Source organism: Anser anser, assembly GCF_964211835.1.
Source record: "Anser anser genome assembly, chromosome: 25".
In the NCBI taxonomy this organism is placed as follows: Eukaryota; Metazoa; Chordata; class Aves; order Anseriformes; family Anatidae; genus Anser; species Anser anser.
The window spans coordinates 2211794-2234435 of NC_139746.1; the positions used below are offsets into that span (position 1 = coordinate 2211794).

At 68.4% G+C, this 22642-nt stretch overlaps 5 protein-coding genes across 17 annotated transcripts; 2 read left to right on the forward strand and 3 right to left on the reverse strand.

Moving 5' to 3' along the window:
• Positions 1-1401: 1401 nt before the first annotated feature.
• On the forward strand, positions 1402-9254 carry CRLF1 (cytokine receptor like factor 1). 4 transcript variants are annotated; one of them, XM_083811225.1, is made up of 8 exons: positions 1725-1942; positions 5630-5908; positions 6585-6714; positions 7297-7466; positions 7638-7795; positions 7885-8053; positions 8306-8488; positions 8608-8769. In XM_083811225.1, the coding sequence occupies exons 1-8, from the start codon at positions 1870-1872 to the stop codon at positions 8622-8624; spliced, it is 1179 nt and encodes a 392-aa protein (XP_083667351.1). In that variant the 5' UTR covers positions 1725-1869; the 3' UTR covers positions 8625-8769. The 4 variants fall into 4 exon arrangements, with proteins under 4 accessions (XP_083667352.1, XP_083667353.1, XP_083667351.1 ...); XM_083811224.1 differs by having other exon boundaries at positions 8306-8484; XM_083811227.1 differs by lacking the exons at positions 5630-5908; positions 7297-7466 and having other exon boundaries at positions 1713-1942; positions 8608-9254.
• Positions 9255-9422: 168 nt separating this feature from the next.
• Positions 9423-11940, reverse strand: REX1BD (required for excision 1-B domain containing). Of its 3 annotated transcripts, none has more exons than XM_083811245.1 (5): positions 11722-11940; positions 11281-11363; positions 10523-10727; positions 10377-10445; positions 9423-10027 (listed from the first exon to the last, which is right to left on the reverse strand). In XM_083811245.1, exons 1-5 carry the CDS (start codon positions 11722-11724, stop codon positions 10019-10021), a joined length of 369 nt encoding a protein of 122 aa, XP_083667371.1. In that variant the 5' UTR covers positions 11725-11940; the 3' UTR covers positions 9423-10018. The 3 variants fall into 3 exon arrangements, with proteins under 3 accessions (XP_083667371.1, XP_083667369.1, XP_083667370.1); XM_083811243.1 differs by having other exon boundaries at positions 10357-10445; XM_083811244.1 differs by having other exon boundaries at positions 10353-10445.
• On the reverse strand, positions 11937-13059 carry UBA52 (ubiquitin A-52 residue ribosomal protein fusion product 1). The gene is made up of 5 exons (XM_083811248.1): positions 12983-13059; positions 12663-12782; positions 12487-12573; positions 12274-12376; positions 11937-12089 (listed from the first exon to the last, which is right to left on the reverse strand). The coding sequence occupies exons 2-5, from the start codon at positions 12763-12765 to the stop codon at positions 11996-11998; spliced, it is 387 nt and encodes a 128-aa protein (XP_083667374.1). The 5' UTR covers positions 12766-12782; positions 12983-13059; the 3' UTR covers positions 11937-11995.
• A 714-nt stretch (positions 13060-13773) lies between these two features.
• On the reverse strand, positions 13774-15877 carry KXD1 (KxDL motif containing 1). Of its 5 annotated transcripts, none has more exons than XM_083811240.1 (5): positions 15754-15877; positions 15156-15261; positions 14901-15053; positions 14600-14646; positions 13774-14232 (listed from the first exon to the last, which is right to left on the reverse strand). In XM_083811240.1, the coding sequence occupies exons 2-5, from the start codon at positions 15248-15250 to the stop codon at positions 13997-13999; spliced, it is 531 nt and encodes a 176-aa protein (XP_083667366.1). In that variant the 5' UTR covers positions 15251-15261; positions 15754-15877; the 3' UTR covers positions 13774-13996. The 5 variants fall into 5 exon arrangements, with proteins under 5 accessions (XP_083667366.1, XP_083667367.1, XP_083667368.1 ...); XM_083811241.1 differs by having other exon boundaries at positions 15760-15853; XM_083811242.1 differs by having other exon boundaries at positions 15726-15834.
• FKBP8 (FKBP prolyl isomerase 8) lies at positions 15575-21772 on the forward strand. 4 transcript variants are annotated; one of them, XM_083811221.1, is made up of 9 exons: positions 15575-15793; positions 16719-17006; positions 17129-17298; positions 17446-17534; positions 17670-17887; positions 17968-18140; positions 18237-18314; positions 20412-20549; positions 20947-21772. In XM_083811221.1, the coding sequence occupies exons 2-9, from the start codon at positions 16733-16735 to the stop codon at positions 21031-21033; spliced, it is 1227 nt and encodes a 408-aa protein (XP_083667347.1). In that variant the 5' UTR covers positions 15575-15793; positions 16719-16732; the 3' UTR covers positions 21034-21772. The 4 variants fall into 4 exon arrangements, with proteins under 4 accessions (XP_083667347.1, XP_083667349.1, XP_083667346.1 ...); XM_083811223.1 differs by having other exon boundaries at positions 15623-15755; XM_083811220.1 differs by lacking the exon at positions 15575-15793 and adding an exon at positions 15922-16023.
• The last annotated feature ends 870 nt before the right edge of the window (positions 21773-22642 follow it).

Here is a 22642-nt window from a genome sequence, read left to right on the forward strand (position 1 = left end):
GCTGGGCCGGATCCTGCCTCCCCAGCCGATGGCAGCGCGTGCGGCGGCTCGTGGGCTGGACGCGGCGGCCGCGGACTCAGCGCTTTAAAGGTCACTGTCAAAGGGCAGCGCTCACCACATCTGTTTTCCGACGGCCGCACTGACTCAGAAGGCGGCCGAGCGCCTCTGTCATCTCCGGCTGCTCCCCGCCGACGGCCGGATCCTGCCCCCGGCCCAGCACCGGGCGCCACCGCCCCGACGCTGCCCGGCTTCGGGGACCGTGCCCCCCTGCCCTGTCCCCATCCCACGCCCTGCCCTATTAAACCTTCGGGTCCGAGCTCTGCTGTGGGTTGGGGAGGGTGAATGACACCAGCAGGGACACGGGAACATGAGTCCCAAGGGTGCCACCAGCGGGGACCCCTCCTGACACCGCTGTCCCCCCCCCCCCGACACCCACGGGGACCCCAAGAGGCCACGCTCGGGTCAAGACCCCCACGGCGGCCGGGGCTGCCGCTGCCAGACGGCGAAGTTTCCCATGCTGGGTGTCTCCCTGCGGCTGACATTTTTGGGAAATTTCAACAAAAACAGTTCAGAAGCTTCCAAAAAAACAGGACGATGGGAAAAGGCATTGTTTGGTCTCTCTTCTTTTCTTTCTTTCAATCCGTGCAGGCTCTTCCGAGGGTGCCCAGCACCTCTGCACCCATTCCCATACGGCATTGCCCCTGTCCCCACGCAGTGTCACCTCTGTCCCTGCGTGGTGTCACCCCTGTCCCTCTGCGGTGTCACCCCATGGGCTCCAGGCTCCCGTCCCTGTCCCAGCCTCAGGGCTCGGGGCCATGGGGTCCCTCCTGCGTCCTCTCCTCCAGGGGGTGAGGATACGACCCAGGCACCCCCCCGACACGGGGGTGCTCTCTGGGCACGCAGCCTGGCCGTGGGGACGTGGGGACAGTGGCCTTGCTGCCACCGGGACCTGCTGGCCAAGGGCTCTGGGGGCACGCAGGATGCTCGGTGCTCTCCGTGCCACCAAGTCCTGGACGGGGGGGGGGACAGGGGCAGACCCACGAGCGGAGGGTGTCACCCGTGGCACGGCCACCCGCAGCCACCATTAACTCCTTGCTGCCTCCTGGGGCGAAGCAGAGCCCAGCCCCGACGGCCCCTCGTTGCATTTTCCCCGTTTTTTATTACTTTGGGGGAAAAAAAAAAAACCAACGCTGCTACCTTTGACGGAAAAAAAAAAAAAAACGGCATTCGGGGGGAAAAACCACACCGATTCCCCCCCCAGAAACTCAGAACCCGTCCCCAGCGCCCCAGCTCCGTTTGGGGCAGGGGGTGAGGAGGGGGTGAGGAGGGGGCTCCCCCCGCCTCCCCCCCCCCCCAAACCTCCCCCCCCCCCTCGAGGGGCGGCCCCGCGGGGGCGGCGGGGGCCGGGTGCGCAGCGCCGAGCGCGGCCGGGAGCGGCCCCGGGGGCCCGGGAGTGGCCGGGAAGGCAGCGCATGAGTCACCCGGGGGAAGGGGCCGGCTCTCCCCCACCTCCCCGGGGAAGGCACCGGGGCACCGGGCTCAGCATCCCCGCTCCCGGATCCCGCGGGGCGGCCGGGACGCACCGGGGAAGGGGGGGGGTGGGGGGGGTCGATGCTCGGGGGGAACCGCGGGCAAACGGCCGGTCCCGGAGCACGGCCCCGGACCCCCCCCCCCACCCCGGGTTTTTGATTTTTTTTTTTTTTTTCTGCCCCCCCCGGGGGCGGTCCCGGGCCGGGCTGGGCGGGGCGAGGGCGGCATTTAGGGTTTTGGCAGAGCGGGGGCTGCTCAGACTTGCTCGGGACTTCCCCGGACGTGCCGGTGCGCTCCGGCAGCCCCGGGCACCGACGGGCACCGGCACCGGGACCGGCCATGCCGCCGCCGCCGCTGCTGCTGCCGCTGCTGCTGCTCTGCCTGCGCCTCCTCCGCGCCGAGCCGCTCGCCTGTGAGTCCCGGGGGGGGTCCCCTAAAAATGGGGGGGGGGGGCGCACCGGGGCTTTGGGGAACGGGGGGGGAGCCGGGGGGAGCCGAGGGTCCGGGGCCCGTCGGGGATGGGGAGCGGGGACCCCCCCCGGTGGGGGCTGCTGGTGGTGGGCGCCTGCTTCTTCCTCGCCTCGCCCCCCCTCTCCTCCCCCCGGGTTTCTCATTCATTGCGGTGCGGGGGGTGCCGGTGCCCCCCCGGGATGTGGAGCCCTGGGGGCGTCTGGGGGCTGTGGGGCCCCTTGGTTGGGGGGCAATGGGGGTCCCCTTTCCTGCCCCCCCCCACTGGTAAGGTGGTTAATGAGCCCCCCCCCCGGCAAACAGCAGGGAGCCCCTTCCCCGGAGGGCGCTCGCTCCCCCCTCCCTCTCCCCCACGGAGAACAATAGAGAAACCCTTTTGTGTTCCCCCATCCCAAGAGCAGCAGGGACCCCCCCTTCCTGCCCTGGGGGCTGTAAATGCCCCCGCTCCCCGTGGAGAAGAGCCCCCCGCTGCCCCGGGAGGGGTCTCTGCCTCCTTTCCCCCCCCAGGGCCACGCAGCTCCCCCCCCCTCCCCCCCCCCGTCCTGGAGAACAATGCGGCTCCGCTTCCCCACCCAGGACAATGGAAACCCCCGTCCTCCATCCCGAGAACAATAGCGAACCCCTTCCTCACACGGCCAGCAACGAGCCCCCCCCATCCCCAGAGCGATGACCCCCCCCCCCCCAAAACCACCGAGAGCCTCCCGCAGAGAACAATAGGGACCCCTTTTTTTCCCCCCCCCACGGAGAACAATGAGCCCCCTCCCGTCCCGGAGAACAATGAATCCCCCCTTAGCCCCCATCCAGAACAATAGGGAGCACCCACCCCTGCGGAGAGCAAGGAATCCCCTAAAACAAGGGGGAAGGGGGGGCCCTGGCAGAGGGGAGGTGGGGGGGGGGCAGGCGTGGAGGTGCCACCTGTGGGCTGAGCTCTGGGCGCTCTCAGCCCGGTGGCATCGGGGTGCCCACGGGTGCGGGGGGGGCTCCCCGTGGGGCCGTGGACACGAAGGGAGCCTCGTCCCGCAGCCGCCCGCTCGCTTCTCCTCCGGCCCGGCCGAAGCCAGCCCAGGAAGTTTGGCTTCCTCCTGATGATGGGAATCTCTCGAGGCCACGTTCGCCTGGCGGGTCCCGGCCAGGAGAAGCGGCTCCTCGGTGGCTCCCACCCCACCGGCGATGCCGCGGCCGCCGGCGGCTCGCGTCCCCCGACCCGTGCAAGTCATTAACGGGGAAGTATCAAAGAGCAATAATTGGGGCAGGGAGCGCAGAAGCAGCTGTGGCAAGGAAGCGAAACGAGGCTGCAGGGGGGAGGAAAGGACTCGGAGGGGGAAAGAAAATCCCCTCGGAGAGGCTCCCCGTGGAGGTGGGCTGCGGGCAGAGCAGTGCCCGCCGTGGGGCCGTTCCTGGGGGCATTTCGGCGGCTCCAGCAGTGCCGGGAGCTCTTTGGGTCGGTGTAATTCCCGAATTTTGGTTGCACCCATGGAGGGGGTGCCCCCAGTGGCTTCCCACCTCCCGAACCTCGCTTTTCCCCTGGCCGGGTGCGGAGCATCCGACCTGCGCGAGCGCTCGCCCCGCGGCACCCTCGGAGGAGCCGGGTGCAAGCGGAGCCAAATCTCCTTTTAGAGAGTGAATGTTTCCCCTCGGTTCAGCTCGGTCGCGCTCGCTGGAATGCCTGGGCTTTTTTTTAATCCCTCCTCGAGCTGAGGGATGGGCACGAGAAATGCCAGCGTGCAGGAGGAGAAGGGGAACGGGGAGCGCAGAGGAGGGATGAAGCTTGCCGTAGCCGCGTCCACCCGCAGACCCCGCTGCTCGAGCCTCGGAGCAGCTTTAAATCTATTTTTCTGCAGAATTCGGGGCTGCCCAAATTTCCTTTTGTTCTTCGGGGCAATTACGATTTTTCTTGAAATCTCCACGGGTCTTAATAAATCTTTTTTAACTGTGGGATCTTGAGCACTTATCGGAGGGTTTTCCTTTCCTTTCCCAGCCCCTTAAAACGCCGATATAAAAATAAAATGAAATCCGGCCCTTCGGAAGAAAAGCGTAAACGTTCCCGACACCTTGGAAATGTGGTTTTACTTTATAGCATTACTTAGCACCTGATCAGCATTTTTTTTTTTTAAATAGGAAAGCAATAAAACCCCGTGCAGGTATTCCCGCTGCCGCGGCTCGCACATTCCTCCCGCCGCCTGCGTCTCCCCAGCCCTTTCCTCTGCGATCTGAAAACTTCACACTTTTCCCTTTTAAAACACATGGTCGTTGCCGGAGAGGGGGAAAAAAAAAAAAAGCTTTTTAAAAAAAAAAAATTGGCCCCTCCAGACGCTGCTGCTCGGCGGTTCTGCGGGGAGGCCGGGTGGCGCGCGGCGCTCGGACGCGTTTCTGGTGCTGTTTGGGTGAAGATTTGCAAGAATCGGGGCTGGAAGCGGCGGAGCCGCGGTGCTCCAGCAGCGCCGTCTTGAGCGTTCGCCTGCGGGCTCGTCTAATGGAGGAGCCGGTGCCGGGTGGGAAGGGCTGCTGGCGGAGCCGTGGCGCTTTTCGGGGGGCCCCGTTCGAGGATGGAGCCAGATGCCACGGGGACGGGCTGGCGCGGGGCAGGGTGGGCGCACGGGGAGGGCACCAAGCGGGTGCGAGGCACCCAGCGCCTGCGTGGCCCCGCTGCTTTCGCCCCCATCCCAAGCCCCGTCCAGCCCCTCCGCGGCACCGGGAGCTGCTAATTAGGAGCTTCCCCCGGGGGGACCGAGGGTCGCGGGGCATTAATCGCAGCGGAGCGAGCGGCTGCGGCCAACCTGCCGGCGGCTGCTGAAAGCCGAGAGGGGCCGGGAGGTCGGAGGGGCGAGGAGGTCGAGGCGCTTTCCGGGAGGTAATTGGCGATATTAATTAGCCTGGCACGCGCGGGCTCCGGCAGCCCCGCGTCTGCCGCTGCCAGGCGGGTGGGGAACATCACCCCTGCTCACCCTCCGCTGCTTTATTCCCCCCCCCCCCCCCGCCCCGTGCGCTCGCCTTCGCACGTAACCTCCTGCTCCGTGCAAATAAACCCGTCCGCTTTGAAGCCTTGCGCTGCGTGGCTTCGCTTCTCTCCAGGAACAAAGCGGAGCTGGGGGGCTCCCCCCCCCCCCAAAAAAAAACCAAAAAACAGCAGGACGAGGGTTGTCGTCCTTCCATCCCCCAAAGCCCAGACCACCCTCGCGGGGAGCCCGGGGCCCCCGCGCGCAGGGACCCCGCGGCGAGGTGCGAGTGACGGCTTTTGGCAGCGCCGGCGGCACATGGTTCGGATTAGGCGGGTGGTCAGCGCCGGGGCGCGCGCACCGGCCCTCGGCCCCGCGGAGGGGAGCCGGCAGGCTCCGAAACGAGCCTTAAAAAAAAAAATAACGCTGGAGAAAACCCCCAAACTTTCCGTTGTTGCTGTCGAAATCGCAAAAAGAAATTAAGAAGCCACGAGCCAGCCCTGGACAAACGCATCGCTGCCCAAAAATCCCCACGCGGAGCGGTGAACGCAGCACCCCAAACGGGGCTGGTGCTCCCCGAGCTCGCAGGGAGCGCACCCGATCCGAGCACCTCCCATGCTGCTGAGGGCTGTGCTATATTTTTTTTTTTTTTTCCTCCCCCCACTTCGTTTTTTTATTTTATTTTTTGGCTGCAGACCCTGCAGTGATTTCCCCCCAAGACCCCACCTTGCTGATCGGCTCCTCGCTGACCGCCACCTGCACGGTCAGCGCCGACTTCCACCTGCGCGCCGAGGACCTGTACTGGACCCTGAACGGCCGGCGCCTGCCCGCCGCCTCCTACGCCGCCCTCGGCCCCACCACGCTCAGCGTGGCCCTCGCCCGCCTCAACGGCTCCAAGCAGCAGTCGGGGGACAACCTGGTGTGCCACAGCCGGGACGGCGGCATCCTGGCCGGATCCTGCCTTTACGTCGGACGTACGTTGGCGTGGCTGCGGGGCTCGCAGCACCCAGGGGCGCTTTGCGGCGGGGCAGGGCACGGAGCAGCTCGCCTCCCGCGGGAACGTTTCAGCGGGATGAATTCGATTAAAAACCATCTCTTGCCGCGGCGCGCCGGAGCCGGCGTTCGCTGCCGCCCGCGCGCCCCTCTCTGCGTTTTCACCTCTCTGCGCTCTCGGGGCTTTGCCGCACGCTCCCGGACCCGCTGCGGCTCGGCGGAGCTCGCAGCAGAAAGGCTGCTCTGGCAACCCTCGGTGAAATTACAGTTGTCCGAATCAATAATCATAAGATTTTATCTCGGGCTATTTTAAGGATGATTTTACGTCCTAAGAATACAGAGGCTTAACTGGGAACAGAGCTGCTATTTTTTTTTTTTTTTTTCCCCTTTGGTTGCTGTTCCCGAAAGAAAACAGCTCCGGAGCCTGGTGCAGGCAGCTGCAGCCCCTCGAGCAGACGCGGGGCTGGAACGGCTCGCTGCTTCGCGCGCCGGCGGCTTTGGGGGCTGGCACCGTCCGTCCCGGTGGCACCGTCCTCGTGGGCACGCGATGCGGGGGCTGGCGTGGTGCTGCTGGGACCCCGAGTGCTGGTGGTTATGCTGCTCACGGAGCCGCTTCATCCCCCTCTGTCCTTTTTTTTTTTTTTTGTCCTCTTCCAGTGCCCCCAGAAAAACCAGTCAACATCTCCTGCTGGTCCAAGAACATGAAGGACCTCACCTGCAAGTGGGCCCCGGGGACGGAAGGGGAAACCTTCCTGCACACTAATTACACGCTCAAGTACAAGCTCAGGTACCCGTGCCTCCGGCTTGATTCCTCTTATTCCAAACGTGACTGTGGGATCTTGGGGCTTGCGTGGAGGGGAGCTCCGTGGCTCCCACCTGATGGTGCTGGGTGGGATGGGGTTGGGGGGGGGGGTCCCCATCTCCAACCTCCCCCCCCCCAAGGCAAAGTCCTTGGGGCAGGAGCGCGCGGTGCTGGCGGGGCGCCACGCTCCGTACGCGCTGGGGAGGAGGCGAAGGTGAAGCTTGCGGCCGCAGCATCGCTTGAGGAATCCCCTCCCTGGGATTATTTGGGGCTTGAGGGGGGGGGTGGGGGGGGGATGTGGGGCAGGGACCCCCCCACACTTCACCTGGTGCCGGGACGTGGGGAGGGGGACCCGCGAGCGTCGGGGCCGGTAACCCAACACCTCGCCGGCGCGATGCTGCCGGTATTAAATGGCAGATAAATGAGGCGCAGCCCCGGCTCCGAGCTGCCATTTCCTCCGGGCGGGCAGGTGTGCGGGGGGGGGTGGTGGAAAAACCTCACCGGGGGGGCCCCCGCCGGCATCACCACCCCGGTGCCTGGTACCGGGGACTGACGGCCCGCCCGCAGGTGGTACGGCCGCGACAACACGTGCCAGGAGTACCACACGGCCGGGCCCTACTCCTGCCACATCCCCAAGGACCTGGCCCTCTTCACACCCTACGAGATCTGGGTGGAGGCGTCCAACAGGCTGGGGGTGGCCGTCTCCGACGTCGTCATGCTCGACATCCTCGACGTGGGTGAGCGCCGGCACCGGGGAGGAGGAGGAGGAGGAGGCCGTGCAGGAAGCGGGCGATGATGGGCGAGCGGAATCGCTCCTAATTGAGTTAGGATGTTTTTCCCCCAAATCGGCATCCGCGGCTCCTTAACCCCTCGGGCGCCGCGCCAGCCCCGTGCCGTTGTCCCCGCAGTGACCACGGACCCGCCGTCCGACGTGCACGTCAGCCGCGTGGGCGACCTGGAGGACCAGCTGAGCGTGCGCTGGAGCTCGCCGCCCGCGCTCAAGGATTTCCTCTTCCAAGCCAAGTACCAGATCCAGTACCGCGTGGAGGACAGCTCGGAGTGGAAGGTGGGGACGGGGACCGGGTGGCGTCCCCCTTATCCGGGGGTCGGGGGCACGCGGGGCCGAGCCAAACCCCTCGCTCGCCGTCCCCCAAGGTTGTGGACGACGTGGGCAACCAGACCTCGTGCCGCCTGGCCGGCCTCCGCCCCGGCACCGTCTACTTCGTCCAGGTGCGCTGCAACCCCTTCGGCATCTACGGCTCCAAGAAGGCCGGCATCTGGAGCGACTGGAGCAACCCCACGGCCGCCTCCACCCCGCGCAGCGGTGAGCACCCCCAGCCCCCTCCCCAGCTCCCCCCGCGCGCCCTGGGCCGTGCGCGGAGAGGCCGCTCCCCGCCGCGTGCCCGGCACCTGGATTTCTTGCAAAGGAGCCAATTCCGAGCTCTTATTTCCCAGTAGGGAGCCGGAAAGCCGCTCGTTTCCCTACCCCGGGTCCCCCCCCCCTATTCATGGGGGTGTCCCCTCCTTCATCCCCCCGGGGCTGGCCCTGATCCCCGTCCCCTCCCTGTCCCCGCAGAGCGGGCAGCGGGGGGCTGCGACCCCAAGGGCGGCGAGCAGAACACGACGCTGCGGCGGGAGCTGAAGCAGTTCTTCGGGTGGGTGAAGAAGCACGCCTACGGCTGCTCCAACCTCAGCATCAAGCTCTACGACCAGTGGCGCGTGTGGCTGCAGAAATCGCACAAAACACGCAACCAGGTAGGTAAGGAGCCTTTCGCACTTCTTTCTCCCTCCTCTGTCGTGGCGGGGAGGGGTCCCGCGACCCCCGCAGCCTCTCTCCCCGGGGGGTGGCCTCGAAGCAGGGCTCTGCTCTCTCCGCAGGTTCTACCCGGCGATAAGTTGTAGCCCCCGCGGGGCCGAGCGCCGGCAGCACGGCACGGGGCGCCCGGCGCCTGCCCGGGGACACCCTCGCCCGCCCCGTCCCCGCCGCCGCGCTGTGCCGGGGGGGGGCAAGAAGGCACCTGGGGCAAGGAGCGACCCCGCACCCCGCTGCAAGGGGGGGCCGGAGGGGGCGATCCGGGGGGTGCGGGCTGGGGCTGGCCCCGGCACCCCCTTGAGGGCAGCGGCGCCGCCGTCAGCCCCCTGGGAGCGGAGCCCCCCGCGTCCTCCCGCGCCCCACGGCGCCGAGGGGACACCCCCCAGCACGGGAGGGCTCGGGGCCTTTGTTCCGTAACCGCAGGCTGGAGCAGCGGGGGGATGAAGGGGGGATCCCCCCCCCCCCCGGGAGGTGCAGCCACCCCCCCCGGCTGCAGTTTGGATATTATTCCCCGGGGAGGGGAAGGGCTGCGGGTGCGCACGGGGTGGAGGGGGGGGGGTCTGTCCCCAGCGAGCCCCGCGGGCTGGTTTGAGGCTGCTGGGGTTTGCTCAGTGCCTGCTCTAATTTTGATTCAAACCAGCCTTATTTTGGTTACATTTCAGTCAATTAGGAACAGATTTAAGCTTAATGCCAATAAACCTCTCAAACCCCACGGGGGCCTGCGTCAGTGGGGCAGCGGCAGCGCGGGGGGACGGGGATGCAGCGGGCAGCCAAGGGGCCCCGGTGCCAGCGCCCGCGTCCCCGTGTCCTGGGGGGGCCGAGTTGAGGGGTGGTGACGTTCAGGGGGTTGCAAGCCCTTTAGACCACAAACCTCAAGCCATTTCCAAAGAGTTGTTTTTATTGTGGGGTGACCATAAAAAGGGTGCTCGCAGGGCGCCGTCCCCATGCCCGGAGCCGGCTTGGAGCAGCCATGGAGCACGGAGGAGCTCTGGGGGGGCAGCTCCCATCCCAGAAGTGTGGCCTTCCAGCTTGCAGCAAAGGCAGCACCCGTCCCCACGGGCACCCCCAGCACCGTGGGGCTCGGAGCGAGGTGTCCTGGGGGGCGGTGGATCCCCTTGGGGCCGTGGGTTGTGGTTTTCCTCGGCTCACAGCCCCGCTGCAGCCAGCAGAGAGCGGGAGCGGCACCAGCACCCGTCCCCGCAGCGATGCTCAGGATCTGGGGGGGACCCCCAGGAGCGGCTCTGCACCCACAAAAAGGGCCCGGAGCGAAGGCGCCCCCCTCACGGGGGTGCTGCGGGGCGCAGCGGGAGCGGGGCTGGCCGGGTGGGGGGAGCAGGGGCCGAGCGGGGCCCCCCTGGCGCGGGCAGAGCTCTGCTGCCCGGCCCCTGCAGCCGTTCCCACGGGGCCGCCCATCACTCGGCTTCTTCCGAATCGTACTTGAGGTCCTGGAGAATTTCGCTGATTGCCTCAATGGTTTTAATTAGCCTACGAGAGCGGATGGAAACTATAAATAAAGCCCATATGGAGCGTATTATCTGGGCCGCCTCGCCTTCCCCGCGCTGTTTATGAAACACTCAGCCCGGGGAGGCTGACGAGACCGCGGCCGCGCGGCATCGCTAAACAATCCGCAGGGCTCCAAACAAGAGCGCTTTTGAAGGCACCATCTGGGCCCCCCTCGGCCCCGCTGGGGGGTTAGGGGCCGAGGAAAAGGCGGGGAGGGGGCTCCCGCGAGGCTCTAGGCCCGGGGAGGGGGGGTCCCCGTCCCCAAAACTGGGGTGGGGGGGACCCCGGTGCCTCCCCCCGTGCCCACCTACTTGTGCTTGAGCTCCCGCACCTCCTGCTGGTGGGCGTCCACGCCGGGCTGCTCCTGCGCCTGCTGCCGCGCCAGCTGGAGCTGCGCCGTCTGCAGCGGGGAGACAGAGAGGGGCTGAGAACACCCCCCGGGGGGGGTCCTGTCCTCCCCCCGCCCCGGGCACTCACCAGCTGCAGCTTCTCCTGCTCCCGCTCCTGGACGCGGGCGAGGTGCTGGGCCAGCTCGGGGCGGCCGTGCTGGTCCCGCAGCCGGCCCTGGAGCTGCAGGACCTCGCGGGAGATGCCGCTGAAGGCCAGCGTCAGCTCGTGCACCAGCTGCCGGTAGCGCGGGAAGTCGTAGTGGGGCGCGCTGCTCAGGTACGCCCGGTGGCCCCTGGGGACAGGGAAAGAAAATTAAAAAATAAAAAAATAAAAAAAAAAAGGTCACCGCGGTGCAACGGGAGCCCCACGGTCCCGGAGCTCCCACGAGCCCTGCGGGTCCCCTCCGTGTCCCCCACATCACGGTGCAGCCCCTTGCGTGGGATTCCGTGGTGTTGTTGTTGTTGGGTTCCCTGGGTGCTCCCAGCCTGCCTCCCGGGGAATAAATCATCCCCCGGCTGCCGCGAAAATGGGATTCAGGTGTCCGGAGCGGGCGTCCCCTGCCAGCTGGAGCTTGTCAGCGGCCCCGGCAGCTTGTTCCCTTGTGGGGGCAAAATATAGGGAGGGGGGATTCCAGCCTGATAGGGCTGGGGGATTTATCCCGATAGGGTTGGAGGATTCCATCCCATTAGGGCTGGGGGATCCATCCCACTAGGGCTGGGGGATTTATCCCGTTAGGGCTGCGGGATCCATCCCGTTAGGGCTGGGGGATTCCATCGCGTTAGGGCTTCACGTGCAGCACCAGCGGTGCGAGGGTCCCATTCCCGTTCCCCGCGGCCGGTACTCACTCCTCGAAGAGCCGGTACGCCTCCACCCGCTCGCCCTGCAGGGCGTAGAAGCGCTGCAGCAGCGCCCGCACCGCCTCGTCGGTCTGCGGGGGGGGAGAAGGGGGCGACGGGGACTTGGGGCACCGGCCCGGTACCCGCTCCCTCCCCGTTAACGAGCCCAAGTCACGGCTCCGGTACCGGAGCTCCGAGCCCCCCTCCCGGGACCTCCGCGCCCGGTTCTGCCGGGTCGGGGCTGAGCTCGACCCAGGTCCGCCGTGCTCACGGAGCACCGGGCGCCTTCACCGGTCCCGGTACCGGGAGCCATCGTAGGCACGGCGGAACCGTCCCCCCGCCCCCGGCCACATGGGCACGGCCCGGTCCCGGTTACCCCAGGACCCTCCCAGCCCCGCGGAGGACCGGTCCCGGTCCCCCCCCAGCCCGGCGCGGCCCCGTCCCGCTCACCATGGCCCGGCCCCGGGCCCTGCGTGGCGGCGGCGGCGGAGGGCGCAGGCCCGGCGGGGACCGGAGGCGGAGCACGGCGGAGCGCGGCACCGCCGCCACCTGCAGGCACCGCCCGGCATCACCACCCCCGCTCCTCCCCCCGCCGTAGCTCCCAGCCCCAGCCCCGTTTTTACGGGAAAGCGGCGCATTTTGGGCAAAAACAACGGGACAGCGTGTGAACGCTCAGATATTTTATTGAGTTGCCGCGGCCCCGCGGGGCAGAGCTCCGGGGCCTCTACTTGACCTTCTTCTTGGGGCGCAGGTTGTTGGTGTGGCCGCACTTCTTCTTGCGGCAGTTGACGGCGCGGGGATGGAGGCGAGCGTAGCACCTGGAAAGGGAGCAGGGAAACATCAGCAAGGGCCGCAGGAGATAAAAGAAATTGGTTTTCAGCCCATTTTTAGGGAAAGGAGTGAATTCCCATGTGGGACAAGGAGTAAAACCCCGTGCGGGGAGACCCCCAGGTGAGGCGGGGGGGTTACGACGGGGGCTGGATGCGGGCGGCGGGGCCGTACTTGCGGCAGATCATCTTGTCGCAGTTGTACTTCTGGGCGAGCTGCCGGAGGGAGGGCTCGATGATGCCCCCGCGCAGGCGCAGCACCAGGTGCAGGGTGGACTCTGAAAGCGAGACAAACGTCAGCGGGCACCAGGGGGGGGCCGCTGGGGACCACCCAGAGCCCCCAGAGGGGCCCGAATCCGTGGGCACAGGGCTCCCTCGGCACCGCCACCTTTCTGGATGTTGTAGTCGGCGAGCGTGCGGCCGTCCTCCAGCTGCTTGCCCGCGAAGATCAGCCGCTGCTGGTCGGGGGGGATCCCTGCGGGGGGGGGGAGCCGTTAGCACCGGGTACCGGGGTGTGGGGGGGGTAACGGGGGGGGGGGGGGCAAGGCCGGGTGCCGCCGGTACCTTCCTTGTCCTGGATCTTGGCCTTCACGTTCTCGATGGTGTCATTGGGCTCCACCTCCAGGGTGATGGTTTTGCCCGTCAGCGTCTTCACGAAGATCTGCATCTTGGCACCGGTTGCGTCTGGGAGGGGGGGAAGAAGGAGCCGCGTCACCGCCGCAGGCCGCGGCCCAGCCCCCGGTACCGGTCCCGGTGCCCAGCCCCCGGCACCCAGCCCATGGCCCTCAGGACCCGCCCCCGGGCCCCATCCCCGTCCCTCTGAGCCCGTCCCCGACCCCCGGTGCCCGCCGCCCCCCCCCCCAGGCCCCGCGGCCCGCCCGCACCGCGCCGCCTCGCCGCCGAGAAGAGAGAGACCGGAACCGGAAGCCGCCCGTCGCTACGTCACAACCGGCGGCGCCCCCCCCCCCCCGTTCGCCGTGCGCGCAGGCGCAGTGCGGAGGCGCCTCACGGCGGCCACGGCCAGGGCCCGGGCCCCGGCCCCGGCCCCGGTTCCTTGGGCCCGGTCCACGAGCACGGCCCCGGCCCCCCCCCGGCCCGGCCCCGGCCCCTCACCGCCCTCCTGTAGCGCCAGGAGCCATGGGGGCAGCGGCAGCCCCCGGAGCACCAGCCCCAGGGGGGGTCCCCGCAGCCCCGGGCACGGCTGGGAGCCGAGGGGCGGCCACACCGGGGGCTCCTGCTGCGGGGGGAGCCTAAACATTTTGTTTAAGTTCCTTAAATAAATAAATAAATGAAAAGAAATAGAAATAAGTAAATAAATGAATAAAAGCTCCTCCCAGGGGCTGCTGCACCAGGGGCTCCTCCTGTGGGGGGAGGCTAAACTTTTTGTTTAAGTTCCGTAAATAAATAAAAAGAATAAATAAAATTAAATAAATAAAAAATAAATAAAAATAAATAAATATAAATAAATAAAAGCAGGTCCCAGAGGCAGCTGCACCGGGGGCTCCTCCTGGGGGAGGGCCTAAAATTTTGTTTAAGTTCCTTAAATAAATAAGAAATAAATAGCGAAATAGGTAAATAAATAAATAAAAACAGGTCCCAGACTGGCTCTTCTGTGCAAACCGAAGGCAGCGGGACGCTGCTTGCAATTGAGAAGCAAATGAGAAGGGGCAGGAGGTGTTTAAACCCTTTTTTTTTTTTTTACTGATTTGCCAGTATCAAGTTGTGGGGTTTATGCTACAGCGGCGGTCTAGAGGCAGAAGGGGATCCGTCAGGAGGGGATCCGTCCTCCCGAGCTTCTTCGCTCGGCCATCGCTTCCCTCTTCCCGAAATAAACGCCCAAAGGAACACGCGAATATAAATACGAGATAGTTCTTGGGGGCCCCGGCGGGGCCATGCGCCTAGTCCAGGCCGTTGGCAGTGTCCTCGTCTGTTAGACTCTGTCCGTTCACGGCCGGGAAATCGTAGTGGCCTTGCGATAGATCCTCGAACTCCTGGCTCATGGTGGGGGAGATGATGTCGGGGCTGGTGTCGCAGGACTCCGTGCTCTGCTCCGAGGTAGCGATGGTGGTCGTGGTGCTTTTGGGAACGGGGTCAAAGTCGTCGTCGTCTTCCAGAATGGGAGATTCGTGGATGTCTGAAAGGGAAGGTGCAGGCGTTAGCTGGGCCGCCTGAGCCACCTGCAAAAGACAGGTTCGAGAGGTGCTCCTGCGGAGAATTTCCCCCTTTTTAATTCAACGTTTTGCCAGCAGTCAAAGGGAAAGCGATACCACTTAAACTGGCAGCCCTTTATGGCTTTGGGACTTCTTACAATGACGCACAACGTTACAAAGCAGCTCCGCGCACTCTCAATGCAGCAGCCGGGCGCTGGCACAGGCCTGCCGGTCTCGTCAGCTCTGTGGGTCGGCCCCAGTTTCCCCAGCCGGCCCCACACGTTCCCAGCAGAGGGATCCCTCAGGGGGGGCACAGAGCCGAGGGGAAGCACGGCAGAAGCGCCCACTCACTGCTGAAAGCCTCCGGGTACTGCTTGGCCAGCTTCCCTTTCAGCGTCCTGCAGGAGGAGGAGGAGAGAGCCGAGTTCACACCGAGCCTCACAGGTCACTCCCCCCCAAACCTTACAAATTATTCCCCCGTTCGAGTCCCCCCCAGCTCCCCTTTATTATTTCCACTCCCCCGAGCCCCCCGCTCTGGGGCACAGCCCCACCACGCCGCGACGCCACCCGTGCTGGATCCCCTTGTGACCCACGATTACCGGGCTGCCGGTGGGGGGGCCGGGATGGGGGTCCCGGTGCCGCCCGTGCCTACCGGATCCTGCGGAAGATGCTGTCCAGGTCCTTCTTCATCTCCACCAGCGTCCTGGTGTGGTGCGCGAAGCGCTCGCTCATCTGCTGCATGCGCAGGCTCGACAGGTTGTTGAAGTTGAGCAGCATCTCGTTGGTCTTCTCGAACCGGTCCAGCCTGCGCGGGGAGAGACGGGTGGCGGGAGGCCCCCACGGGTCCCCGGGACCACCGGGAGCCACCGGGAGGGGGTCCCCGCCCCCCGCCCCCCCCGGTACTCACATGTTCTTCTGGGCCAGGATGATGGCGTTCACGTCCTCGGCGTTCACCATGCCCAGCACCCGCCCGCAGAACACCCGGGAGGCCGTGGGCTCCATCGCGGCGCCGCCTGCGGGACCGCGGAGCTCAGCGGCACCGGGACCGGGATCGTGATCGGGACCCGCACCGGGACCGGCACCGGCACCGGGACTGGGATCAGGACCCGTACCGGGACTGGGACTGGGACCGCGGATCAGGGACCGGGCACCGCCGGGACCACCCCCCTGCAGCCCCGCCCCCGCCGTGCCCGGTACCGGAGCCCCCCCCCCGACGCTCCCCTTCACGTCACCGGAGCGGCACCGGCGGCGGCCGCGCCTCGCTTCCGGGTTGCGGGGTCACGTCGAGCGCGACCCCGCGGCGGCGCCGTGCGCGCGCGTCACGGCGCAAGGCCGGAAGTGACGCCACCCCCCCCTTCCCGGTACCGGATCCCGGTACCGGACCCCACGGGCGCGGATCCCCGGGTTCCAGCCGGGCCATGGCCCGGCCTTGCAGGGGCTGAGGGGCGCGGGGAACCCTCGGCGGCGCCCTCCTCACCCCGCCCGCGGAGGCACCGAGCGCGCACCGGTACCAGGGCTTGGAGCGGCGGCGGCGGCGGCGTCCCGGTGAGCCCCCCCCGGGGGGACCCGGAGCTGCGCTGCGGCCCCTTTAAGGCAGCGCCCTCCCCGCCCCCGCGCCGCTGACGGGCGTTCGCGCCACCCAATGGCGTGAACGGGGCGGGCGGTGGCGGGCCAATGGGAGCGCGGGGGCGGGGCCGGCGGGGCGGGGCGGGTGGGAGCGGCGGGGGGCGCGCGGCGGCGGCCGTTGCTAGGGGGAGTCCCGGCGGCGCGCGACGGTGACGTGGGGGCCGCAGCGCGCGCCCCGGGGGCGGGAGGGGGGGGGGAGCACGTGGGGGCGGGGGGAGAGCGGGGACCGGGGTCGAGGCCGGAGCCGGTGACCGGGGCCGGGGTCAGGGCCAGGGACCGGGGACCGGGAGCAGGACAGGGGTCGGGGACCGGGGACCGGAGCCGGTGACCGGAGATCGGGACCGGGGGCCGGGGGCCGGGGCTGGAGCCGGGGACTGGGGATCAGGGACGGGACCGGACCCGGGACCGGGGTCAGGGTCAGGGCCGGGGGCTGGGGACCGGGGACCGGGGACAGGACAGGGGTCGGGGACCGGGTTCGGGGCCGGAGCCGGTGACCGGAGACTGGGGGCCGGGGACGGGACTGCGCTTGGGGACCGGGTACCGGAGACAGGACGGGGGTCGGGGACGGGGACCAGGGGCTGGGGATCAGGGACGGGACCGGGGTCAGGGTCAGGGACGGGAACCGGGGACTGGGATTGGGACCGGGCAACCACGTCCTGAACCGGGACACCTCCGGTACCCCCCCCCCACAGCCCGGCCCGGCCCTATCACCCCCCACCGGGAGGCCCCGGCTCTGAACGGCGCCGGGCCGCGGTGCTCTCGGCTCCGTGTGCGCTGCGGGACGGCCGGCGGCCGCCTCCTCCCCCACCCCTCCCGGTAACCGCCGGACCTCCCCCCCCCGCAGGTCGCTCGGCCGCCATGGCTTCCAGCGGGGAGGAGGCGAGCGCCGGCTCCCCGGCCCCGGTGGTGGACACCGGCACGGCCCCGTCCTGCCCGGAACCGGGCCTGAGTCCCACTCCGCCGGACAGCACGGAGGACTTTGAGGTGCTGGAGGAGGACGAGGACGACCTGAGCGAGCTGCCGCCGCTGGAGGACGTGGGGCGGGCGCGGGAGCCGCCGGAGGACGCCCGGTGCCCGGAGCAAGACCCGGGGGAGGCTCCTGAAGCCCCCCAGGAATGGCTGGATGTCTTGGGTAACCGGCAGGAGGGCGGCGAGCACCGGGGGGGGGGGTGTGGCGCTCACCGCGGAGGTGGGCGAAGGCTTTTTGCCCTTCCCCTCCCGGCCCCGAAACGCCTCCGGTTTCTCCCGGCGCAGGGAACGGCTTGCTCAAGAAGAAGACGCTGGTGCCGGGCCGGGGGGCGGAGAGCCGCCCCCGCAAGGGCCAGGAGGTGACCGTCCGCCTGCGGGCCGCGCTGGAGGACGGCAGCGTGGTGGAGGAGGACCCCGGGCTCGCCTTCACCCTGGGGGACTGCGACGTCTTGCAGGTGGGGCTGGGAGAAGGCGGCCCTGGTGCGTGCGAGCTCGCCGCGGGGCGGGGGGGTGGGGGGGAATGCGGGGGCTGGCACCGTGTCCGGGAGGATCAGGAGCGGCGCTGCTGCGAGCGTCTTTCCGCGATGTTTTTCCCCCCGCAGGCTCTGGACCTCTGCGTGCAGCTGCTGGAGGTGGGAGAAACGGCCTTGATCGTGTCGGACGCCAAGTACTGCTACGGCTCGCACGGCAGGTGAGTGGGGAGGGCACGGACCGGGGCAGGGCGGCCCCCCGAAAAGCGCTGTGGCAGCCCCCGGGGCTCCGATTTCCCCTGGGAGCGGTGCGGTCAGGCAGGGCCGAGCGCGTCTTCGTGGCCTCCCGCACGCAGGAGCCCGGACATCCCACCCAACGCCGCCCTCACGCTGGAGGTGGAGCTGCTGGAGGCTCGGGACGGCCCCGACCTGGAGCTGCTGAGCGGGAAGGAGAAGGTAGGGCTGGCCAACCGCAAGCGGGAGCGCGGCAACTTCTACTACCAGCAGGCAGACTACGTGCTGGCCATCAACTCCTACGACATCGCGCTCAAGGTCATCGGCTCCAGCTCCAAAGGTATCTGCGGCTGCCGCGGGCGGGGGCTGCCGGCGCCGCCTCCCCCCCCCGCCGCAGCCCAACCTCCGGGGTCTCCGCAGTTGATTTCAGCCCGGACGAGGAGGCCGAGCTGCTGGACGTGAAGGTGAAATGCCTCAACAACCTGGCAGCCTCGCAGCTCAAACTGGACCACTACGAGGCAGCCCTCAAGTCCTGTAACCTCGTGCTGGAGCACCAGCCGGGGAACATCAAGGCGCTGTTCCGAAAAGGCAAGGTGAGGTGCTAAAGGCAAGGCGAGGTGCTGCCGTCCCTCCTTTGGGACGAGGGACGCGCCTGAGCCGCCCCGCTCAATCCCTGCCTCGTTTTCCAGGTCCTGGCCCAGCAGGGCGAGTACAGAGAGGCCATCCCCATCCTAAAAGCAGCTCTGAAGCTGGAGCCTTCAAACAAGGTAAGCTGCCGGGCGTCCCCAGCACTCTGTCCTCCCGGCCGGGGTCCCCTGCGCCGGGCTGAGACCCCACAAGCGTCGCCAGGCGCCCTCTGAGCGGGGCTGGGGTGGCTGTGGGGTGACGCCCCACGCGCCAGCGCCCGGTGCCGAGCCGGTGGGCGCCTTATCTTGGCGTCGCGAGGCTCCTCGTTGCCCTTTGCTCCGGGTGTCAGCAGAGCTCTCTGCCGGCCCCGCGTGGCCTGGCTTCCCCGCCGGCTTGTGCCGTCGCCGCGGGGCGGGAGGCAGCGCCGGGTCCCTGCCAGCTCGCTCAGCAGCCCCGAGCGTGATTCACTGGGGCGGTCCCAAAAAAAAAAAAACAACAAAAAAACCCAGACCTCAGTCCGGAGCGCAGGCCAGGGCGATCTGTGGGTCAGGAATTTCCTGCCGGTTAATGATCAGCTGCACGGCTGGAGCCTCGGGGAAATCAGAGGCCGTGCCAGCGTCAGGAAGCGGCCCCAGCAGGAGCGGGGCTGGGAGCGGCTGGGGAGGTGCTGCCCGCGGCGGGGGGCTGCGCTCTCGCCTCGGCTCTCTGGGTTTTTTTCCGCCTCTTCCTCGAGTTTTTCCCCCGCTGCGTGGAGGTCGCGGGGAGGAGGGGGCGCTCGGTGGCCTTGCGGCGCCCGGGGTCTCGTGGTCTGAGAGCCCTCGTGGGGTGGGGTGAGCGGGGTCTCGGACAGCCCCGTAGAGGTGAGGGCGGGGTGGGCAGCCTGGGAGAGGCGAGCGAGCGGCGCTGGGCTCGCAGAGGTGAGGGATGCTCCCCCCATGTGTCCCCTGTGTCATCGCCGCTGGCAGGGCTGCGGCTCCCCGGCCCGTCCGGGTGAAGCTTTTTCTTGAAAAAGGGGCAAAAAAACCAAACTGCCCGGCGGTGACCTTACCGGCGAAACCACGAGCGCAGCAAATTGCTTGGCCTCCCCAGCCGGCCGCCGGGGTTCCCGGGGAGGCGGCAGCTCCAGGCAGCGGCGTTAAACGCGCCACCGAGTCACGGGTACGGCAGCCGGTGGCGAAAACAGCCTCGAGAAGCGCTCAGCTCCGCCTGCCCCTCGGATGAGAAAACCTGGTTTAAAAAAAACCCTCGTAGCCGGCACAGACCTCAGCGCTCCCAACCCCTCGGGGACGCCCGTTCTCGGAGGAGGTGCTGACGCTGCTCCCGCGCTCATGCACCGAACCCACCGAGCTCCGGCGGTGCCCGGGTGCTTCGGCGAGGCCCTGGGCTGGCCCCGGCGTTTCAGGGAGGCGTCGGAGCCGCCCGGAGCGCCGTGTCCCCAGCAGAGGGCACAGCACGGCTGTGGCGCCGGAGCCACCGCCGCGTCCTCCCTGCCACCGCGGGCTCGGGGCCGGCCTTGGTCCCCCTGATGCCGCTGGGAGCAGGACCCGGAGCCGTCGGACGCCGGGTGTCGTGCGGCGGCGCGAGCGGTGCTGTGCAGGTTCTGCTGGTGGTGCTGAGCCCTGCGCGGGGTGCGGGTTTGTCTGCAGAGCCACCTCCGAGCCCAGCCACCGCCGCCGCTCGGCACGGCCGGGCAGGCGCCGGCACGCTCCTGAGTTTTGCCCCGATCCGGCTTTGGCCCAGCCCGGGTTTAAGGCCGTGTTCCCAGCCTGCTTCCAGACAGAAACGTGGGAGAGCTCTGGCTCCTCTGTCCCCGAGGCAGAAACTTTTCCGTCTCGGTTAAAGGAGAAAATCCTTTTCCTGCCGCCTGCCGTCAGCCCTGGGCTCCGCTCGCTGCTGCCGGACGCCGGGAACGGGCTGCCGGCGAGGGGCGGCCTCGGCGGCCGTGAGGCACGGGGACGCGCTGCGAGCTGCCGCAGGTTTGGGGAGGAAAAGGGGAATTTCCAGCCCCCGAACCTGGCTCTGGGTGGGCGGTGAAGGTGCTGAAGGACCCGAGCAGGCAGGGTGCCGCCACTGGTGGCAGCCGGCGCAGCTCAGCGCAGGGGGACAGGGCAGGATCAGGCCATCGGGGGCCCACGGAGCTGCTGCGCGGCGGGGGCCGCTGGCACCCGCTGCCCACGCTGCGATCCCGGCCCCACGGCGCTGATCCCCTCCGTGCTGCGCTCTCCTCCCCAACCCAGACCATCCACGCCGAGCTCTCCAAGCTGGTGAAGAAGCACGCGGACCAGAAGACGGTGGAGACGGAGATGTACAGGAAGATGCTCGGCAATCCCAGCGCCGGCGGCGCCCCGGTCAAGTGCAAAGACAAGCTGCCCTGGGTAAGTAAGGGCCGGTGCCGGTGTACCCAAGGGGGGGGGAGCAGAGCCTTGTGGCCACCCAGGGGTGTGGGGAACCCAGGGAACGGGTTTGGGGGCTGCTGCTGTGAGCCGGGGGCTGGCACGTCACCAGCCGTGCCAGGAAAACGCTGATGGCGGCGGCGGCGCTGCCAGCCGGAGGCTCTGGACTTTGCTCCCAGCCGCCGCCACGTTTCGGGAGCCCGCTGGCCGCCCGGGTGGAAAGCGCCGTGAGCCGGGCACGCGCCGTCCCCTCGGACGCGCCGGGCAGGGCCGACGCAGCTCTCGGGCCTTTTTGGGGGCGCATTGTCTGGGCTGCGCCGGGGCGGGAGCCGCGCGAGGCCCCGTGGCCCCGATGCCAGCGCCGCCGTCCTCCCCGCAGTCCATCCCCTGGAAGTGGCTCTTCGGTGCGACAGCCATCGCGCTCGGCGGCGTGGCCCTGTCCGTGGTCATCGCGGCGAGGAACTGAGGACGGCGGCGGGGAGGCCCCGGCGCTGCCGCGTGCCTCGCTACTTGCCTGGGTGCAGGGGGGGGTCCGCGGGGTTGCGCCGCGCCCCCCCTGCCCCACGGGCTTGCAGTCCGGCTGCTCCCCCTGGCCGGAGGTGCCACGTTTTTTTTCCCCCAAATCTCATCCCGAGCGTCACCCAGCACCCCCGTAGCCTTCCTACGGGGATGGGAGCCGCAGGCGGAGCGGAGACCCCACGGCTCCGGCGGGTCCCCGCGCCCTGACCTGCCCCCGCGGAGCCACCCGGGGAGGACGCAGCGAGCCCCGGCACTGCCGCGCTCCGGGCGCGGGGCAGGGAAGAGGCTGCTGAAGGATGTCGCACGAAGGGATAAGGTGGGGACGTGCCCGGGGCACGTGCAATGAGATTTTCCCCCCCACACCCCGTACCGGGGGGCTGCCCCAGCTCTGCCCTCCTGCTCCCCCCCCTCGGCACTTCCCCAGAGCGTGCAGTGCCCGAAGGAAGCCAAAGAATCCCGGGGCACCAAGGACACGAGAGGGAAGCGCCGGAGACCTCGCGTCCCGGCCGGTCTCGTAGGGCCGGAGCCGCCGGGGGTCCCCCCCTTTTGCCCCACAGCTCTCTCCAGCCCTGGGCCCCAACTCCTCGGGGCCCGCAGCCCCGGTTCCAGCTCCGCTCGCAGGGGTCGAACGCGCTGCCCCCCCCCGAACCGACTGTGAACTCCCAATAAAGGACAACTCGTGCACAGCCGGGCCTCCTCCTTCCCAGCACGGGCTGGGGACGGGGGCGCAGAGGGGATTTTGGGGGGGGGGTGTGGGGGGTGTCAGGGGGGGAGGATGGGGCTGTGGGGTTTGCGTTGTTTTGGGGGGGGGGGCTTGGCGAGGGCAGCGGGTTTGTGGTCAGCATGGAAACCCCACGGGGCCACCTCGGTGTGTGCACGCTGCCCCGGGGGGGAGGCTGCGTCCCCTGTTCCTTGGGGGGCAGGCTGTGTCCCCTGCCCCTGGAGGAGAAGTCATGTCCCTTGGGGGGAGCGTTCCTGTCCCTTGGGGGGAGGCCCAGTCCCCTGACCCTTGGGGGGAGGCTTTGTTCCTTGGGGAGAAGCTGCGTCGCCTGCCCCTGGAGGGGGAGCTCCTGTCCCTTGGGGGGAGGCCGTGTCCCTTGTCCTTTGGGGAGGCCCCTGGCCTTTGAGGGGAGGCCGTGTCCCCTGAGAGAGGCTGTGTCCCCTCCCTCGCAAGGGAGGCCACGTTCCTTGTCCCTTCGGGGAAGGCCGTGTCCCTTGGGGAAGGCCCTGTCCCCTACCCCTTGGGGGAAGGCCCTGTCCCTTGTGGGAGGCCGTGTCCCCTGCCCCCTTGAGCAGAGGCCCTGTCCCTTGGGGTAGGCCCTATCCCCTGGGAGGAGGCCCAGTCCCTCAGAGGAGGCCGTGTCCCCCACCCCCAGGCCAGGCCCCGTTCCTGCCCCCCCCCCCGTTCCTGCCCCTCAGCCCTGAGGCCCGGAGCCCCCTCGGGCCCGGAGCCCGAGCCCTGTACCCACTCCCCGTGCCCTACGGGCAGCCCCGCGGCCCTCAGGCCCGGCCCCCCCAGGCCGCACCGGGGGGGGCGACGCCGGGCAGCAGCGGGG

What these genes read in the sequence shown, in the direction of transcription:
- CRLF1 (XM_083811224.1), top strand. Translation starts at nt 1,870, where the DNA reads ATGCCGCCGCCGCCGCTGCTGCTGCCGCTGCTGCTGCTCTGCCTGCGC. An exon ending in ACGCTCAAGTACAAGCTCAG is followed by an intron (nt 6,715 to 7,296) that starts GTACCCGTGCCT and finishes GCCCGCCCGCAG; the next exon opens with GTGGTACGGCCGCGACAACA. An exon ending in AGGACAGCTCGGAGTGGAAG is followed by an intron (nt 7,796 to 7,884) that starts GTGGGGACGGGG and finishes CCGTCCCCCAAG; the next exon opens with GTTGTGGACGACGTGGGCAA.
- REX1BD (XM_083811243.1), bottom strand. An exon ending in GCGTACCGGCTCTTCGAGGA is followed by an intron (nt 10,728 to 11,280) that starts GTGAGTACCGGC and finishes CCCTGTCCCCAG; the next exon opens with GGGCCACCGGGCGTACCTGA. An exon ending in AGCAGGAGAAGCTGCAGCTG is followed by an intron (nt 10,446 to 10,522) that starts GTGAGTGCCCGG and finishes TCCCCGCTGCAG; the next exon opens with ACGGCGCAGCTCCAGCTGGC.
- UBA52 (XM_083811248.1), bottom strand. Translation starts at nt 12,765, where the DNA reads ATGCAGATCTTCGTGAAGACGCTGACGGGCAAAACCATCACCCTGGAG. An exon ending in CGACTACAACATCCAGAAAG is followed by an intron (nt 12,377 to 12,486) that starts GTGGCGGTGCCG and finishes TCTCGCTTTCAG; the next exon opens with AGTCCACCCTGCACCTGGTG. An exon ending in GACAAGATGATCTGCCGCAA is followed by an intron (nt 12,090 to 12,273) that starts GTACGGCCCCGC and finishes CTCCCTTTCCAG; the next exon opens with GTGCTACGCTCGCCTCCATC.
- FKBP8 (XM_083811221.1), top strand. Translation starts at nt 16,733, where the DNA reads ATGGCTTCCAGCGGGGAGGAGGCGAGCGCCGGCTCCCCGGCCCCGGTG. An exon ending in GGGACTGCGACGTCTTGCAG is followed by an intron (nt 17,299 to 17,445) that starts GTGGGGCTGGGA and finishes TTCCCCCCGCAG; the next exon opens with GCTCTGGACCTCTGCGTGCA. An exon ending in CATCGGCTCCAGCTCCAAAG is followed by an intron (nt 17,888 to 17,967) that starts GTATCTGCGGCT and finishes GGGTCTCCGCAG; the next exon opens with TTGATTTCAGCCCGGACGAG.
- KXD1 (XM_083811240.1), bottom strand. Translation starts at nt 15,250, where the DNA reads ATGGAGCCCACGGCCTCCCGGGTGTTCTGCGGGCGGGTGCTGGGCATG. An exon ending in ATCCTGGCCCAGAAGAACAT is followed by an intron (nt 15,054 to 15,155) that starts GTGAGTACCGGG and finishes CTCCCCGCGCAG; the next exon opens with GCTGGACCGGTTCGAGAAGA. An exon ending in AGCATCTTCCGCAGGATCCG is followed by an intron (nt 14,647 to 14,900) that starts GTAGGCACGGGC and finishes CTCCTCCTGCAG; the next exon opens with GACGCTGAAAGGGAAGCTGG.